Source organism: Rhinichthys klamathensis, unplaced genomic scaffold (assembly GCF_029890125.1).
Source record: "Rhinichthys klamathensis goyatoka isolate OS25496 unplaced genomic scaffold, OSU_Roscu_1.1 h1tg000571l_1, whole genome shotgun sequence".
Taxonomy (NCBI): Eukaryota; Metazoa; Chordata; class Actinopteri; order Cypriniformes; family Leuciscidae; genus Rhinichthys; species Rhinichthys klamathensis.
The window spans coordinates 1,849,335-1,865,571 of NW_026607037.1; the positions used below are offsets into that span (position 1 = coordinate 1,849,335).

At 34.9% G+C, this 16,237-nt stretch overlaps 1 protein-coding gene across 1 annotated transcript; it reads right to left on the reverse strand.

Annotated features, from left to right (window-relative positions):
* Nucleotides 1–7,669: 7,669 nt before the first annotated feature.
* hirip3 (HIRA interacting protein 3) lies at nt 7,670–15,763 on the reverse strand. Its single transcript, XM_056239860.1, has 8 exons — nt 15,627–15,763; nt 14,927–15,047; nt 13,170–13,326; nt 12,462–13,082; nt 12,218–12,381; nt 9,163–9,313; nt 8,303–8,401; nt 7,670–8,172 (listed from the first exon to the last, which is right to left on the reverse strand). The coding sequence occupies exons 1-8, from the start codon at nt 15,707–15,709 to the stop codon at nt 7,982–7,984; spliced, it is 1,587 nt and encodes a 528-aa protein (XP_056095835.1). The 5' UTR covers nt 15,710–15,763; the 3' UTR covers nt 7,670–7,981.
* Between the last annotated feature and the right edge of the window lie 474 nt (nt 15,764–16,237).

Here is a 16,237-nt window from a genome sequence, read left to right on the forward strand (position 1 = left end):
AGAAAACACAAATGTAAAAAAAAATATTTTTGTGAAAGCTTTTGAATGACTGTACATCTCTATTGAAAAGTTTTGAAGTGAGTGTTAGTTTGCATGAAAGTCAAAGTGAATTTCTGAAATAATTCAATTTCAAGATTTTACTTTTGTTTTCAAAGCTGCATAAACCTCATTCTATACATTTAGGACACTTACATTTTAACATGCTGATGCTTTTAAGCTTTCATGGGTAAAACTAGTGAGTGGGTGTGAAAATAAATGACAACAATATACACATAAAATACAAAAATGGTGTGCACATCCCAAACACCCAAATTGGGCTCAGGTGCAGGACAACTAAGTGATATAAACAAATAAAGAAGTGTGAAGTCCGCACACTGAAAATTACTGCTCCAAAAGAATTTATTAATAGGCAACGTTTCGACCAAGGTGCCTGATGAAGACCTGAGGGTTGCCTTTTAATAAATTCTTTTGGAGCAGTAATTTTCAGTGTGCGGACTTCACACTTCTTTATTTGTTTAACAATATACACATAAACACTCTTGTTGACATCTTATTTAGCATCAATCCCACAGTGTACAAAACAAAAAAAATCTGTAGGCTATTGTAAAATGTATTGCACTGACATTTGCATGACAATTAGTTGCTCATAAAACACGCAACTTGCAAACATGTGAAAAAGTCCCCAAAACATTCAATTCATCATGACTACATGTATCTTGACATACATTTCTGTGAATGTCTCCCTATGCACCTGACTTAAGCTAAATGGGGAGTCTCCTATTCGACAAATTTATACTCTAGTACTAGGCATTTGAAACCTGCTTCGAGTCGGACGACATCTCGTCCGCCCCAACACTATCACTTGGGAATAAAGTCTCTAGTGTTCCACTTCAGCACTATCACTTAGGAATGAAAACAAGATCTCTAGTGTCTAGCCTGCTGCAGCAGTAATCAGACAGACTCCAGTCAATGCCTTCCAATATCCTTTAATAATGGCCGGGTGGATCTCCGACCAATTTCAGTCAGAGAGAAATCCCCCCAACAAAAAGAGTACAAAAGTTTTTATAGTAGCATTGCCAAGGTGACATGATTCATTACATCAATTTTCTACAATATGATTGGTTCTTCATATGTATAATTCAGCAAACCTTTCTGTTACTAGGTAAAAGCAAATCTGGATTTCTTGATTACTTCCCCTTGTTACTCAAGTCGTGAGGTTAAATGTCTAGGTTTGTTTCTTCTTTTAATTCTCAGACACACTAACTTTGGCCCAAGTGCTGGGGACGTTAAGTTTTCAAAAGCATATAAATGTTAATCCTGCAAGAAAAATAAATGTTAGTTATGATTAATTAAATTCCTTCACAGTCTTTTGCATTGTTTTTTTTTTTTCTTACTTTCCTATTTCCTTTTGCACAACAGCTTTGTGCTCATAGTATGTTTTATATTTAGCACCATGGTACTCATTTCCTTGTGTATCTCAACACATAATGAGATGACTTGAACTTGAATAGCATTAACTTAGCCAAAACTAGTGAAGGAATGCAACTTAGCAGGTTGGCATATATGGTGATTAACCAAAATGCATGTGACTTTACCCCCCCACACAACCTCCACGACCAGTTCTTCCTTTTCACCTCAGACACCTTCACCTTTATGGATTAGCACAAAATGTATCACAATACCAAGTAGAATCATGATATTTTAATGTCAATTTACACATAAATGTTATTAATATTATTATTATATAGTGAATAATATATATATATATATATATATATATATACACTATTTTTTTACTAGAATATATTAAAATATAAATATTATATATATATATATATATATATATATATATATATATATATAGTATATGAATAGTATACAAAATATAGTTTAGAATGTGTAAGTTTTTTCACTTTCACACAGAATTGCAATGCTGTATCTTTTCTTTAAGATAAAAGAACAATAATCAGATCTTTACGGCTTTTTGATGAAGATGAAATAACTTTTTTTTAATCTTTTCTTTAACAAAAAAAAACGTTAAAATAGAATCATCAGTAGGCCTATATGGTTTATAAAACAGATTTTTTTTTTTTAGTTCAGTATTCTATTAAACATCTCTAGTTTACAATAATCTACAAGCTGTGTCTCATACAGTATTGGAGTAAATTTGATATTTGGCCAAAATCTGAGGCACAAAAGTATGTAATGCAAAGCATTTCCCTTTTATCATTCACATCTCTGTGAGAACTGACATTTGAGACTGGCAAACCACAATTGATAGCACTTTTTTTAAACAGATGCACCGCATTCAGTCTAATAAACTTACTTTATTTCTGTAACATATCCAAGCTGATCTCTGCAACAGATATTTTTTCTTTAAAACTTGAAATAATAACTATTCACTCACAGCAAAATCCCCAGTGTTAAATTAACACTCGTGGTGTACATATAGATCCAACTACAAGGTGTTAAAAATTAACACTGAAGCAGTGTTGAAGTTAATGAGATAATTAAGTGATTAATTAAGTGATGATTGGCCATTAGTGGTGACACCTAATGTTAATAAGAAGAATCATTGAAGGAAAGAGAAACAAAAAGAACAGAAAAAAGAGAAACATAAGAACTACTGACTTCGAGCCATTACACATTATTGCACTTATTTTTACCAGTTTGACTTTATTTCTGTCATACATCTACACACAGTCTTATTTAGATTTAAAGAAGTTTAGATGGTGATGTTTTATGGAATGTTTCATTTCATGTCACCATTATGGTGATCAGTGTTTGCTTGTTTGCTCTTGACCCTTTACTTTTTAATATTAGTTTTTATCTGGCAGCTCCAACTCTGTGTTCATAAAGCACATTTGTTGTGGCAAGAGAAACTATGACATGGGCTGTGTTTCCCAAAAGCATTGTAAGCCTAATTGAATTGTACAGACCATTTGTTGCAATTGTTTTACGATCAAGTTATGCTTAAGATGCTTTTGGGAAATGAATCCCAGGTAATGATGATTATGTTTAAATCAAATCCTACAATCCTGTAGTGGCCTGATACATTGAACCAGCATTAAAAACTGATTATACAAATGTGTGTTTTTTTTATTTATATTCATTACAGTAGCTAATTCCAGCAGAGCTTTAATAATCTGATGGTTTTAAAGTCACACACAGACATCAAGAATCTACATATGAATCTCAACAATGGTGACAATCACACAAATGCTTCATGTTGCAGTGCATGATGGGAGCCCCCAATCAAAACGCATCCATGGCTCACATCATGCATTATAGCATGAATAAATTATGCCGCTGAATTGTCCTGTAATGTTCATTATTTTTTCCTGGTTGCTTTTATTTTGCTATTGTTTTGTTAGGACTTTAGTTGCTTGTTTTGTGATGTTCAGAGTTGATCTGTTTGTCACTAGTTTGTTTATTGTCACCATTGTTGAGAAGCATATTCTAATTCTTGATGTCTGTGTGTCCAAACACAATAGCTTCTGTGCACAAAGTATTTTCAAAATTGTTCATATGGCATTGCTGTTGAATCTCAAACTGTAGAATCTCAGGGCTACAATCACCAATGCTAAAATTAGACATCAAGCATATAGCCAAATATTTATACTCTGAATGTGAATCAGGTCACTACATGATGATAATGTCATCATCAAAACATAATGTGAGCAGGTTTTCTCTTGCAGTAACAAATGTGCTTTATAAACAATGTTTGAACAGACAGAAAATCTAAAAATAAATAAACAGAGCAATTCCAAAAGGATCCTCACACCATCGGTGCTCGGGCCCTAAATAAGAAAAGGGTCAAGAGCTCAACTAAAGCAAACGCTGACCATCATAATGGTGACTTGAAACGAAAAATTCCATAAAACATTTCCGTCTATAAGTGCAATAATGTGTAGTGACTCGAAGTCCGAAGTTCTTGTGTTTCTCTTTTTATCTTTTCTTGTTGTTTCTCTTTCCTTCAATGATTCTTTTTAAAAACATTAAGTGTCACCACTAATGGCCAATCATCACTTAATAAATCACTTAATTATCTCATTAACTTCAACATTGCTTCAGTGTTAATTTTTAACACCCTGTAGTTGGACCTATATGTACACCACGAGTGTTAATTTAACACTGGGGATTTTGTTGTGCTGAATGAATACTGCCATGATCCCAGTCTTGTATGAAGGACTTTTGTGCTGAAGTGTATTTTCTGTTCCTATTGTTTCTGTGTTCTTTTCCTGTGTTTAGTTCCCGGTGTCCCTTGTTCTATTGTCTACCTTGTTTGTTTCCATAGTTACCCTCATTTGGTTTCATGACTACTAATCACCTATACACCTGTCCCTCGTCAGCCCCTTTGTATATTTGCAGCCTTTGTCTATTTACACCCCAGTGTTTCTGGTGTTCCTGCACGGATGTTATGTTTGGTGCACTCATTCTGTTCTTGGTTCTAGTCTTCGTGTTTGATTTGTTTATTGTTGTCAATAAAACTTACTGCATTTGGGATGCAGCTCTCCTTTGTTTTTAAGTTCACCCTATACGTAACAGAAGACTCGACCCACAAACGGACCCAGCAGTGAGGATTATGAGTCTCTTCCAAGGAGATCGAAAAATTGAGAATTATGTACAGGACGTAGCTTGATCATGCCATTGCATGAACCTCACTGGACTCTGGAATTGTATAATGATCTGGCATTATAACTGCCCAGCTTTAAATTTCTGGGCACACACATCTCAGAGGATGATAAACATCACGGCGCTAGTAATGCCTGGTGTCATTCTACCGCTGCTCAATTGAGCGTGTCCTTATACATGGCATGCTGGTTTGGTACAGAGACAGCTCTACAGCTGATCAAAAGGCCTTACATAGAGTCATAAATACTGCACAGAACATCACAAACCAAGTTACCTGCCGTTGCCTGAAGAAAACACACAACATTCTGAAGGACTCATATCACCCTTCCCATCATTTGTTTGAACTGTTGCCGTCTGGAAAAAGATACAGGTCTATCAAAACACGCAAAGGCACCACAAGACTAAAGCTGTCACCATACTGAACTTTGAAAATACACCCTCCAACTACAATTCATCCTTGACATGCTAGAACCATTTATGTGCAAGAACATTATGAGCACCTTAATTCATTTACATGCAATATGGCCTTCGTTTGTATGCATTTGATTATTCTTTAACTGTACATGTTGACAAGTCCATAATTTCATTGTATGTTTGTACGATGATAATAAAGAAAATAAATCTAATCTAAATCTGAAGGAATGCAACTTAACAGGTTGGCACAGATTTATGGTGATTCACCAAAATGCATGTGACTTCACCCCACCCCACCTCACCTCACCTCCACGACCAGTTCTTCCTTTTCACCTCAGACACCTTCACCTTTATGGATTGGCACAAAATGTATCACAATACCAAATCATGATATCTTAATGACAATTCACACATTATATTATTATATTATATTAAAATATAAATATTACATGAATATGAATAGTATACAAAATATAGTTCAGAATGTGTCTTAGTTTTTTTAACTTTGATGTTTATTTTGATGTAAAATTTAATGTTTTCTTTGACAGAAACTTTAAAAAAGAATCATCAGTATATGGTTTGTAAAACAGATTTTCTTTTTAGTTCAGTATTCTTTTAAACATCTCTAGTTTACAATAATCTACAAGCTGTGTCTCATACAGTATTGGAGTGAATTTGATATTTGGCCAAAATCTGAGGCACAAAAGTATGTAGAATGCAAAGCATCCAGGAAATAAAAGTTTCCCTTTTATCATTCACATCTCTGTGAGAACTGACATTTGAGACTGGCAAACCACAATTGATGGCACTTTTTTAAACAGATGCACTCATTCAGTCAAATAAACTTACTTTATTTCTACTGAGAGTTTCAATTGTGCACCATAATAATCCTGAAGATATGTTTTACTGTTCCAGACAAAACTAAAAATCATTCCATCATATTCATAAGATTTTAGGGTTACATCCAGACAATGTTTGAAAAAGTATCTGTGGTTATACACTTTCACTTTAATTATTTTCTATTTCATTTCTATTCAAGTTATATTTTAATTGAAATTATGTTGTATGTTTCTATTCAAGTTATGTTGAATGTTGCTGGGGCCGTACTTCTCAACACAGCAGGTAAATATAAAAATTACAATGCTTTTTTTTTTTTCAAATGATGTGATCATGTGTAAAACCTGCAAATTGCAGTTTCATTGCATTGTCTAAATATTTAGTCTTTTTTGTTCATCTCTATTACTTGGCCAACTTTGACTGAGCTGAAAAATAGACTTGTTGCCACAAAAAAAAGTTAACTTTAATAATCTAATGTAAAGGCTCTAATTATTTGACTATTGTTTTGTCACTGTCTCTTTTTTCAACCTGTCTCTCTCAGATAGATGGTAAGTTGTTACAACTCAAACTTATGAATGTTTTATTTTTGAGTCATTTAAACAGGGAATTTCCATATCTTTTCTCACATCAGTATGTGGTCGAGCCCCACTCAACAACACCAAGATTGCTGAGAGGAAGAATGCAATCGCAGTGTCTTGGCTGTGGCAAATCAGCACTCATACAGGCCTTGTCTTCAGTGGGAGTCTAATCAATAAAGACTGGCTTTTATCTGTTTCTCTGTCCATACTCAAGTATGTAGTGCCTTGAGCTAGTTTATAAGTACCATATAGGATATGCAGCTGTGGATTCATAATAGTAAAATTGAGACTGATTATTTGCATTGTCTCTGCATCTGACTTTGTGGTCTACTTGGGACGTCTGACCTAAAAAGACTCAAACCCACATGAGACAAACAGGACAGTGAAAAAAATATTTTCCTATTCTGTAAATGTTAGCAATTATGACAGCTCCAGCTCTCTTCTTCAGTGACTTTCTCTGATTACATTAAGCCAGTCTGTCTTGCTGCTGCTAAAAAGGCCCAAAGTTATGAAAGACATCGTTAAAATAGTCCGAGTGACTACAGTGGCTCAATCTTAAGTTTATCAAGCGACGAGAATACTTTTTGTGCGCAACAAACAAACAAAAATAACAACTTTTTTCAACTATTCCTTTCCTTCTCTGTACGGCCGTGATATTTCACGTAGTGAAACTACGCAAAGCTTCTAGGTTGTACGTCACGCATCACACACGACCAGTGTCGGCCAATAAAGAGCCTGCGTGTGACGTACAACACAGAAGCTTTGCGCAATATCACTACGTGAAATATCACTGCCCACGGAGAAGGAGTGATCCAGCTCTCAGATTTAATCAAAAATATCTTAATTTGTGTTCCGAAGATGAACGAAAGTCTTACGGGGTTGGAACAACATGAGGGTGAGTAATTACTGACAGAATTTTCATTTTTGGGTGAACTAACCCTTTAACCCACAGGAGCGTTTGGAGTTTGTTTATGATGGATGGATGCTCGTTTTTGTGCTTCAATCTGTTGGTTGCCATCCACTGCCATTATAAAACTTGGAAGAGCGAGGATATTTTTTAATATAACTACGATTGTATTCGTCTGAAAGAAGAAAGCCAAATACACCTTTTCATTTTAAAGTAAAGTAAACTAATCCTTTAAGTCAAAGCACATTTCTAAATAAAAAAAAATGTCCGCAAAAAAAGACATGGGAGAAGGAATGGATAATATAAAACAAATTCAATATACATTATTTTATTTTCAAAGCTGCATGAACCTCATTCTACACATTTGGAACACTTAAATATACTTCAAAGTACAAACTAGCAATTATAAAATGCATGAAAGTATAGAACAAACATATCGGAAGGAAAATCCAAACACATCCTACAATCATTGAGGATGTACACATAAAATTCCTTTGCCAAAGAACAGACTGGTTCTTTAGAGCAAGTTTAACAGTTTTAAACAGTTTGTTGTAAAACAGAGAGCAGGTGCAATGCTGGAAACCGATTGTATGTACAAGGCACTTGCCATCTAGTCGCTCTCCCCATCATCACTGATGATTCCCTGCAGGTTGCCCCAGGCTGCTCCTCTCTTGCGGCCTGTGTTTGTGTGGTCTTCCCCAATATCTGAGTCCGAGTCCACAACACGTTTATAGGCAGAGGGGGGAGAGGCATTTTGTGCGGGAGGCCATGCTGCTGCTGCTGCTCTCCTTTTGGGACGTCCTGATGAAAAAAGTTGTCATTTCATTAGGTTTAGGGCTGAACAGGGTAAAAATCCTAAATTTAAAATTCCCTAATTTCAAGGTATTCTTACACATGGGAATCATTGAGATACAGAATCAAGTGCCATTACCCTGAGTGGTGATGATGTTGCTGAGGTCTAGCTCAGCCAGTTCCTGTGCTTCTTCTCTCTTTAGTCGAGCTTTCTTACACTTCTCTATGGAGGGCTGACCTGGGAAAAATTAGTTATAACATTTATAGGGGCCTATAAAATCGGTTTAATTTTTTCCCAAATTCTGTGTTATTTTCCCCCAAATTCTGTTTTCCATTTTATTTTTTATTGAAAATAGTTTAATTACATTTTAATAGTCAAATCATGGCTAATCAATTGAATTCACAAAACCAGTAATAGGGCCTTATGAAATGTGTTTTTTTCTGTTATAATTTATGTATTATGATTGAATACAAATTTATTATCTAAAACAGTTAATGAAATGAATGCATTAAAACTTTACCAGTTTAATTAATCTTTTAAAATTTAATCAAATAAAAATGTAACAATCCCTTTTATTTTTTTAGCAAAGTGGTGCACAGTAGAGGTTTACTGTTATGTTCAAACTAAAAAAAAGCTCAAAAAATGTACATTGTTTGATATTTGTTCAATAAATGTTGAAAATGTTTTAATAAACTATTATTTTCCTACTACTATGAGAAGCACATATACTGTACAAAACTAATATAATTCTGTCATAAGACCTTTGAGTTTCTGTGTACCTGACAATAGTATTATCAAATTAAATTTGAAGATGAAACTCGTATAGTGAGACGCTGACAACACCACAAGCATGTTTGTGTATGTGTAGTAAATAAAACGGCACCACTCATTTACAAAGACGACACGCATATGTAAAAAAAAAAAAAATATGTAAAAAATGTCTTATTGAGGGTTAATTGTGTGCGTGCTCCCCCGTGTGTCCACACATGCACACTAACCTTCCACACCCAGCTCCTCCAGCTCTTTTTTCAGCACAGCCACCTTCGCCTTCACTGATCGGCAGCCGTCTAACAGCTTCTTGTAGTTCCGTCTCACACCACAGAGGGCGATGTAGCGCTTCAGCCTGGACACAGCCTTATTCTCTTCATCCTGATGGTGAAAAAATGATTAAAATCAGTTATTATTTTAACTATCTTAGTAATTTAATCATTTCTTGGTTTAATAAGGGGAATATTTTTCTAACTATTCATAAACACATTTGGTGTAAAATACATTCTCAATCTGAGCAATTCTGGCCGTTACAAATAAACATTAAATACAGAAGTAGCTTTAAATAATCCACAAAATATCACACACAATAAACATCTCTACGTGTGTGTTTACATAGTGATTACATAGCTTCCCATTGCTGTCTACCATTGCAGATGTTGGGGGTTATTTGTTTGTTTGGTATTTACAGGTATTTCGAACTAGAAACTTGACTGGCCTCAGAGACAATGAATGCAGACATATGAGAGCTACAGGTCACTACTGTGTCTGTAAAGACCTTTAGATTTTGCTTCTTGATTACCTAATTACACTTAGCTATGGAAGCTTGTTTCCGCCACAGAACAAACAAACTGAGAAAGGTAATTGCTCATAATTTTGACTTCTCAATTGTGAGATATAAACTTGCAATTGCGAGTAATAAAATCATATTTGTGAGATATAAGCTCACAATTCTGGCTTCTTTTCTCAAAATTGTGAGATATCAAGTTTCTGATGGGAAAAAAGTCAGTTCACGTTAGGGGTGGGGGGAAAAATCGATTTGATTTAAAAATCAATTCATATTTTCAAAAAAATGTCTCCCCATTATAAATAATTTGGATGTTTTAACAATCTTTGTTGCACACTCTGCACAGTGACTTTTCAGTTAGAGAAAGGGTTTGCCCTTGCAATTTTGTTTATGTTGATGCACTTTAATTAAATACAATAAATATATATTTTTAAAATATATTAACAGTTCGCAGTTATTTTGTTTTAAATGGAACGGGGGTCGAAATGTAAATCGAGTTTTTTTATAAATAATAAAAAAATCAGATTCTCCTCTAGTTCACGTCTGACATTTTTTGCAATTGCGACTTTAAACTTCGCAATTCTGACTTTATTACACCAGTATTCGTGCAAGGTGCTTGAAGTACTTGAATTTGACTTCAGAAATTTGAGCCCTGGAAACCCCTTGAAAACAGACAAGGTTCTATTTATGAAAAGGTACTTTAAGTGCTTGAATTATTGAAAGACTATATATATATGAAATTAGTGTTTATTTTTTTTCTAACACACATACAATATTTTCACTCAAAATTAACGCTGCACCCGTATGATATATAGAGTAATTTCGTATGGCTATAAGCAGGATATTGCTCATACATTTCTAAGTATATGTTACAGCTTTCATTCTTCAGGTCAGTCATATATTCATGGGGAGAATAAATCAGTTTGAATGAGGAAAGTGATATATTTGTCATAGTATCCTTTCAATGGATAAGTGGATTTAACATGACTGACAGCTCTGGTCAATGGTTTAATCTCTTTGAAGTAAAGCGTCAGATTCAGCTTTACCCCGGAGCAGCTTTGCTTGTGTCGGTTGCGCCTTATAAGGTGTTGTTCAAAGTTAAAATAATTTCCTTGTTTACAGCCTTGCTTGTTCCAGAATGAATCAGTATTTTTTTTAATGGTCTACTAGCACACTCTTAAAGTCAGTCCTTTGCTGCCACCTACTGGCGGAACTTGCACAGAAGTCGTTGATAAACCCCCATCAGACGGTTTCTCAGTACCAAATATTTATTGAACAAAAATTTCAACTTTGCATTTAATATATATGATTAAATATGTTGTATTATGGATACTTTATACCTGTAATTTGAGTAATAAAAAATTATCCTTAAATTTATATTTTTTAGTGCAGTCATTAGATAATAACTTTGTAGTTAGTTACATTGAAATGCATTACATTTAACAAATGAAATCCTTTGTTTTCATCTGTTATTACATATTTAAATAAGAATCATAAGAAGTTTATGTCCTATTTCTATTTGCTCTTCAATGCGCTGAAAACTCAAGGGCTTTGTTCCCACACTTAAAGTTGCAACAGTAACTGCATACAGTTTGCATGTTCTGCACTTTATTTGTACCATTTTGTTTTATTAGTATATTTTTATTTATATATTTACTTTTTTAGAATTTAAAAGATAATAAAGATATTGTTTTCTGATTGTGGTCCTTGAAAAACACAAAAGTGGTGCTTTAAATGTTCTCGAAAGTCCTGGATTTTATTTTACAGTACCTGTATGATCCCAATACAAACAGCTGCGAGTTTATATCTCGCAATTCTGAGAAAAAATTCTGAATTGTGAGATAAAAAGTCGCAGTAACCTTTATTTTTTTATTTTTTTATTCTGTGGTGGAAACAAGCTTCCATACTTAGCAAAGAATAGAATATTGTGAAATATGTAAAATGTTAGATGACAAAATTCACTACAGGGTATTTTATCCAACATTTTAAATATCTCTAGCATTTTTGACCCAAACCAGAAATATTGTTCAAAAGTTTGAGGTCGGTAAGACTTTTTCATGTTTCTGAAAAAAATATCTTATGCTCAACAAGGCTGCATTTATTTGATCAAAAATACAGTCAAAAACAGTAATATTGTGAAATATTATTACAATTATTACAATTTATATTTTAATATATTTTAAAATGTAATGTATTGCTGTAATGACAAAGCTGAATTTTCAAGAAAAACGTATTAATGCAGAAAACAGTTGTGCTGCTTAATATTTTGTAGAAAACGTTATACATTTTTTAGAATTCTTTGATGAATAGAAAGTTCTAAAGAACAGCACTCATTTGAAACAGTAAGGACATTTATAATCTTACAAAAGATTTCTGTCTCTGCTGCTATTCAGAATAACAGCACTCTTGCTTGTTTAATATTCCTTAAATAAAACAGACAGTAGTGGAAAAAAAAGTTGTGTGTTATTATATTTTTTGAGTTCTCAAATTCATCTTGCCTTTCCTCTGGTTGTGTTTTCCCTATCCTCACTGCGTTTTTTCTTCGTCACGCTTTTTTCCTCCTTCTTGCCCTTCTCTCGCTCCTCCTCGTCCTCCAGTGAGGGAAGAGACGAGGAGTCAGAGTCCTCTGCTGATTCCTTCTGACTGTCCTTTAATTTCTCCTCTATAAAGAAAAGAAGAGATGAACAATGCAAGTAGAAAGATTTAAACGTGCACCCACTTTGACCTCTGAGGGATTCTTACCATTTTTCTCTGTCTCTTTAGATGATAAATCAGCAGCATGGTTTCTTTTATCTGTCTCCTGTTCACTGTCTCCAGTGCTTTCATTTTCAGAGTTGCTCTTGTTTTTTGTTTCAGTGCTCTCGGTTTTCTCCTCCTCGCTTTCAGAGCTGCTCCCAAACACTTCCCTCTCCACTTCTTTCACAATATCCCTCTCGACCGGCTTCCTTTTTCTGACATCTTTTCTTTTGCTCTGTGTCTTTGCTTTGCTCTTCACTTTTTCATCCTCAGAATCACTCGCAGACTCACTTTTTGCTGGTTTATCACTGGTTTCCTCCTCACTGTCTGAATCCTCTTTCTTTTTCTTTTCTATCAATGGTGGTTTTTGCCTGGCCTCCTCCTCATCAGAATCCATCAACTCCTCATCTTCATCCCTATCCATCACCTTCCCTTTCTTCTTCGTTTTCCTTTTCTTGTCATTGTCCTCTTCTTGTTTGCCCCGTCTCTTATTCTGTGGTTTTCTTTTAATGTTCTTTTTCTCTTGCTCCTCCTCACTGTCTTCACCGGTGTCTTTATCACTTCCAGCTTCTTCCTCTTTTGGCCCTCGCTCGTTCATAGCCTTCTCTATTCCAGAGTCAGGGGAATCTGGAAAAGAGAGATTATAAAGTTACTCACGCAACATCCAATGAGGAAATAAAACAAGGACAAACTCCACAAGTACTACACAGATACCTGGAGAAGACTCCTCCAGCCGTGATCTCTTTGTCTTTCCCACCATTTTATTCTCTTCATCCCCACCATCATCGTTGTCATCATCCCCCCTTTTCCTTTTGTTCTGGCTCTTTGAAGGATTCACACTTTTAATAAGAGGCTCATCATCACTGCTGCCCTGAAAAGATAGATTTCCTTTACTAAGCCTCAACTTCAAAATGTTACTGACAAATCACACTGTTGATGTACACCATATTATCAGACAAGCTTGTGGTCTTTTCTCTTTTTGGGTGTTTGGAAAGCTCAAAACATTTGGCCAAACGTTGTGGTTGATAAATACACTTACAATTAAATATTGAGAAGTGCATACTGTGGTTTAAACTGTGTCCATCTTCATTCCCAATCCTAAATAAACGCAAAAGCATCTTTAACTGACTTAAGGAACGTAACTGTCAATAAGTTATGTTTATTAAGTGTATTCACTCAGATTTTTCACTCAGATAAGAGATTATCAAAGAAACGTTTGATTCAAAATGTTTGCAGATCAGAGGCGGGAACGAGACATTACGTTAGCTGCCGTGTTCGCTGTTTGGTCAGCTGTGCTAGCGTTCAGTCGTGATTCTGACGTAATTGTCGCGCCCATGCATTTTATACTGCCCGCGAACCTCTCAGTATTTGCATGCTTCGCGTCAATATTTTTTTACTTAGGCTAGAGTTAGTGGTTTTGTGATATTGAAATTGGTGACAAGAATTATGAAATTTTGATATCATAAAAACCTTATTTAAAGCTACAATAAGTAAATATATATATATATATATATATATATATATATATATATATATATATATATATATATATATATATTATTATTATTATTTTTTAAATCACCGCTAGGGGTCGCTAACTTCTTACAATAACAAAGGCATAGGTTGATGACGCAGTGATAAGCGGAATGATGGAACTTGTCGTCATGCTGATGGATCCAATAATGTTTATGGATGACTGAAAACATTCTTGTTTTTTAACATGACTGTGGTATGAAGTAGGGCGCGATTGCTAATAAGAGACAGATATCAGCGCCACACGCGAGTCCCACAGATATAAAGGAATAAGGACATTAATTCTACCGAACTACCCGCAAGTGCTGAATTACTACTCACACAGGTCAGTTTATTTGACAAATTAAAAGTGTGAGGTAACGCAGCGCTGTTTCACTTGGTCTAACGTTACACTACCATACTAAACTGCATTTGAGAGTGTTGAAAGTTATAATGTTATTCTATGTGTTAGTTTGTTTGCTATTTGAGACTAGCAGTAAGTTAGATCAACATTAGAATAACACACTGATCATGTTCTAACATTTCATCATATTGAGCTATATTGATTTGTTTTATGTAAATTTGGCGTCTCTGTCAAGTCCAAGTTAGTCGCGGCATCGAAAATGTTTTGCAATGTTACAATTCATTCCTGTCCATGAAGAATTAATCTCCAATCAAGTTTAACCACTTTATGAGCACTTTTCACCAATAATTGTACTGCTCAAAGACCTCAACTCTAGAAAAAAGTGCAACACTCACTCATGTTAAACATGAATATAACATTATTTCTTTAGAAACAATGATTATTTTACACCTCCAATTTGTTCTGGGACTTTCTGTAAAGTGTGTTGGAGTTAATAATCAATAATCAATAATCAAAGGGTGGAGCTTAGCAAAGGGTCGTTTTCGGACAGATGAATGATGGTAAGATCACACGACTTCTATGGTCTCTTCCTCACCTGCATCTTCAAAAGTTCCTCCTCGACTATTTTCTTCATCAACTGTCTGTCCTTGGTGCTGAGCGACTCTCTACCCACCTTCTCCAGGTATCTCCTCCGCAAAATGCCTAAAGTCAGTGTACTTGAAAGGTGGAAGAGTAACAGTAAATTAGACATGCAAATGCAATTCTGATGGACCAATACAAATCCGTGCAAAATGTCACATGACTTAAACACCACATATTTTGTAAACAACAAAACACAAGCACACTTTCACTTAATAGTGGCTTGTCTATGGACATGATGTGATGGCATAGAGACATTTTTGTGCTGTCTATCTGTCAAACCGCTCCAGCGTACTATTGAACTACACAGGATTCCCTTCAGGCTTGAACGTAAGCTGCGTCACACATCATTGTAGTGTCCCTTGATCGTGTTTTATTCGACACATGCAAATTAAAGTGCTTCTTGTGCGATGTGACCTTCTTCATACAAGAATCCAACATAACCACCCCTTTATATCTTCCTAATCCGTTCCTTTTCCCTTGATATCACTCACTAGCTAGAAGCCGACGTGAGACCTGACATGCGTGCAACATTTCTCATTTAACGAGTTTATGATTCAGCCCTGACTTCCACATAACATAACGTTCTTTGATATGTAATGACTATAACCTCCGTTTTTGACAGTATTTCGCATTTCATTCAACCCGCAGTTTACCTGAGATCCGAACACTTGTGCAGTTCTCTCACAACGAACTCTCGTATCACGTCCTCTTCTTTGGCCATGTTTTTTTTCCACATTTGCGCCACTTTTTACACCACTGCGTACTGTGCGTACTTAGCGCGACACCCTACCTTGGCGCGCTTTGCTGTGCTCGGCTACGTTGCTTTACGTCATCACGCACAATTTCCGACAGACGCGCTTACGTAGTATTTATAACATCATACGGTCAAAACGTTACTTGTGTCCGCTAAAACTGGGTTTGCATTAGTATTTTTTCTTTCATGAATTCTCATAAATACGCTAATTAAAATATTTTAGGTTAGAAAATGTATCCGTCTTTAAAACTTAAACCGATACTTTTTTATGATTGATTTAGGGTTTTCTTTTAAATGTTTACTTCTTGAATAAGTAATTTAATATTTGCATATTTATTATTTCATCCTTTATCTGGTATGAATAGGTCATTTTGACACTCTATAATGATCGACTGTGTTTTTAAGGTGTAATTCTTTGGAATATTTTTTTAAGACAAAACCAAAATAACTTCAAAACCACAAGGATTTTACCAAAAAGCATTTTTATTGAAAATGTTAATGGAATATTAA

What these genes read in the sequence shown, in the direction of transcription:
- hirip3 (XM_056239860.1), bottom strand. Translation starts at nt 15,709, where the DNA reads ATGTGGAAAAAAAACATGGCCAAAGAAGAGGACGTGATACGAGAGTTC. An exon ending in CACAAGTGTTCGGATCTCAG is followed by an intron (nt 15,048 to 15,626) that starts GTAAACTGCGGG and finishes CCACCTTTCAAG; the next exon opens with TACACTGACTTTAGGCATTT. An exon ending in GCTGGAGGAGTCTTCTCCAG is followed by an intron (nt 13,083 to 13,169) that starts GTATCTGTGTAG and finishes TCTCTTTTCCAG; the next exon opens with ATTCCCCTGACTCTGGAATA.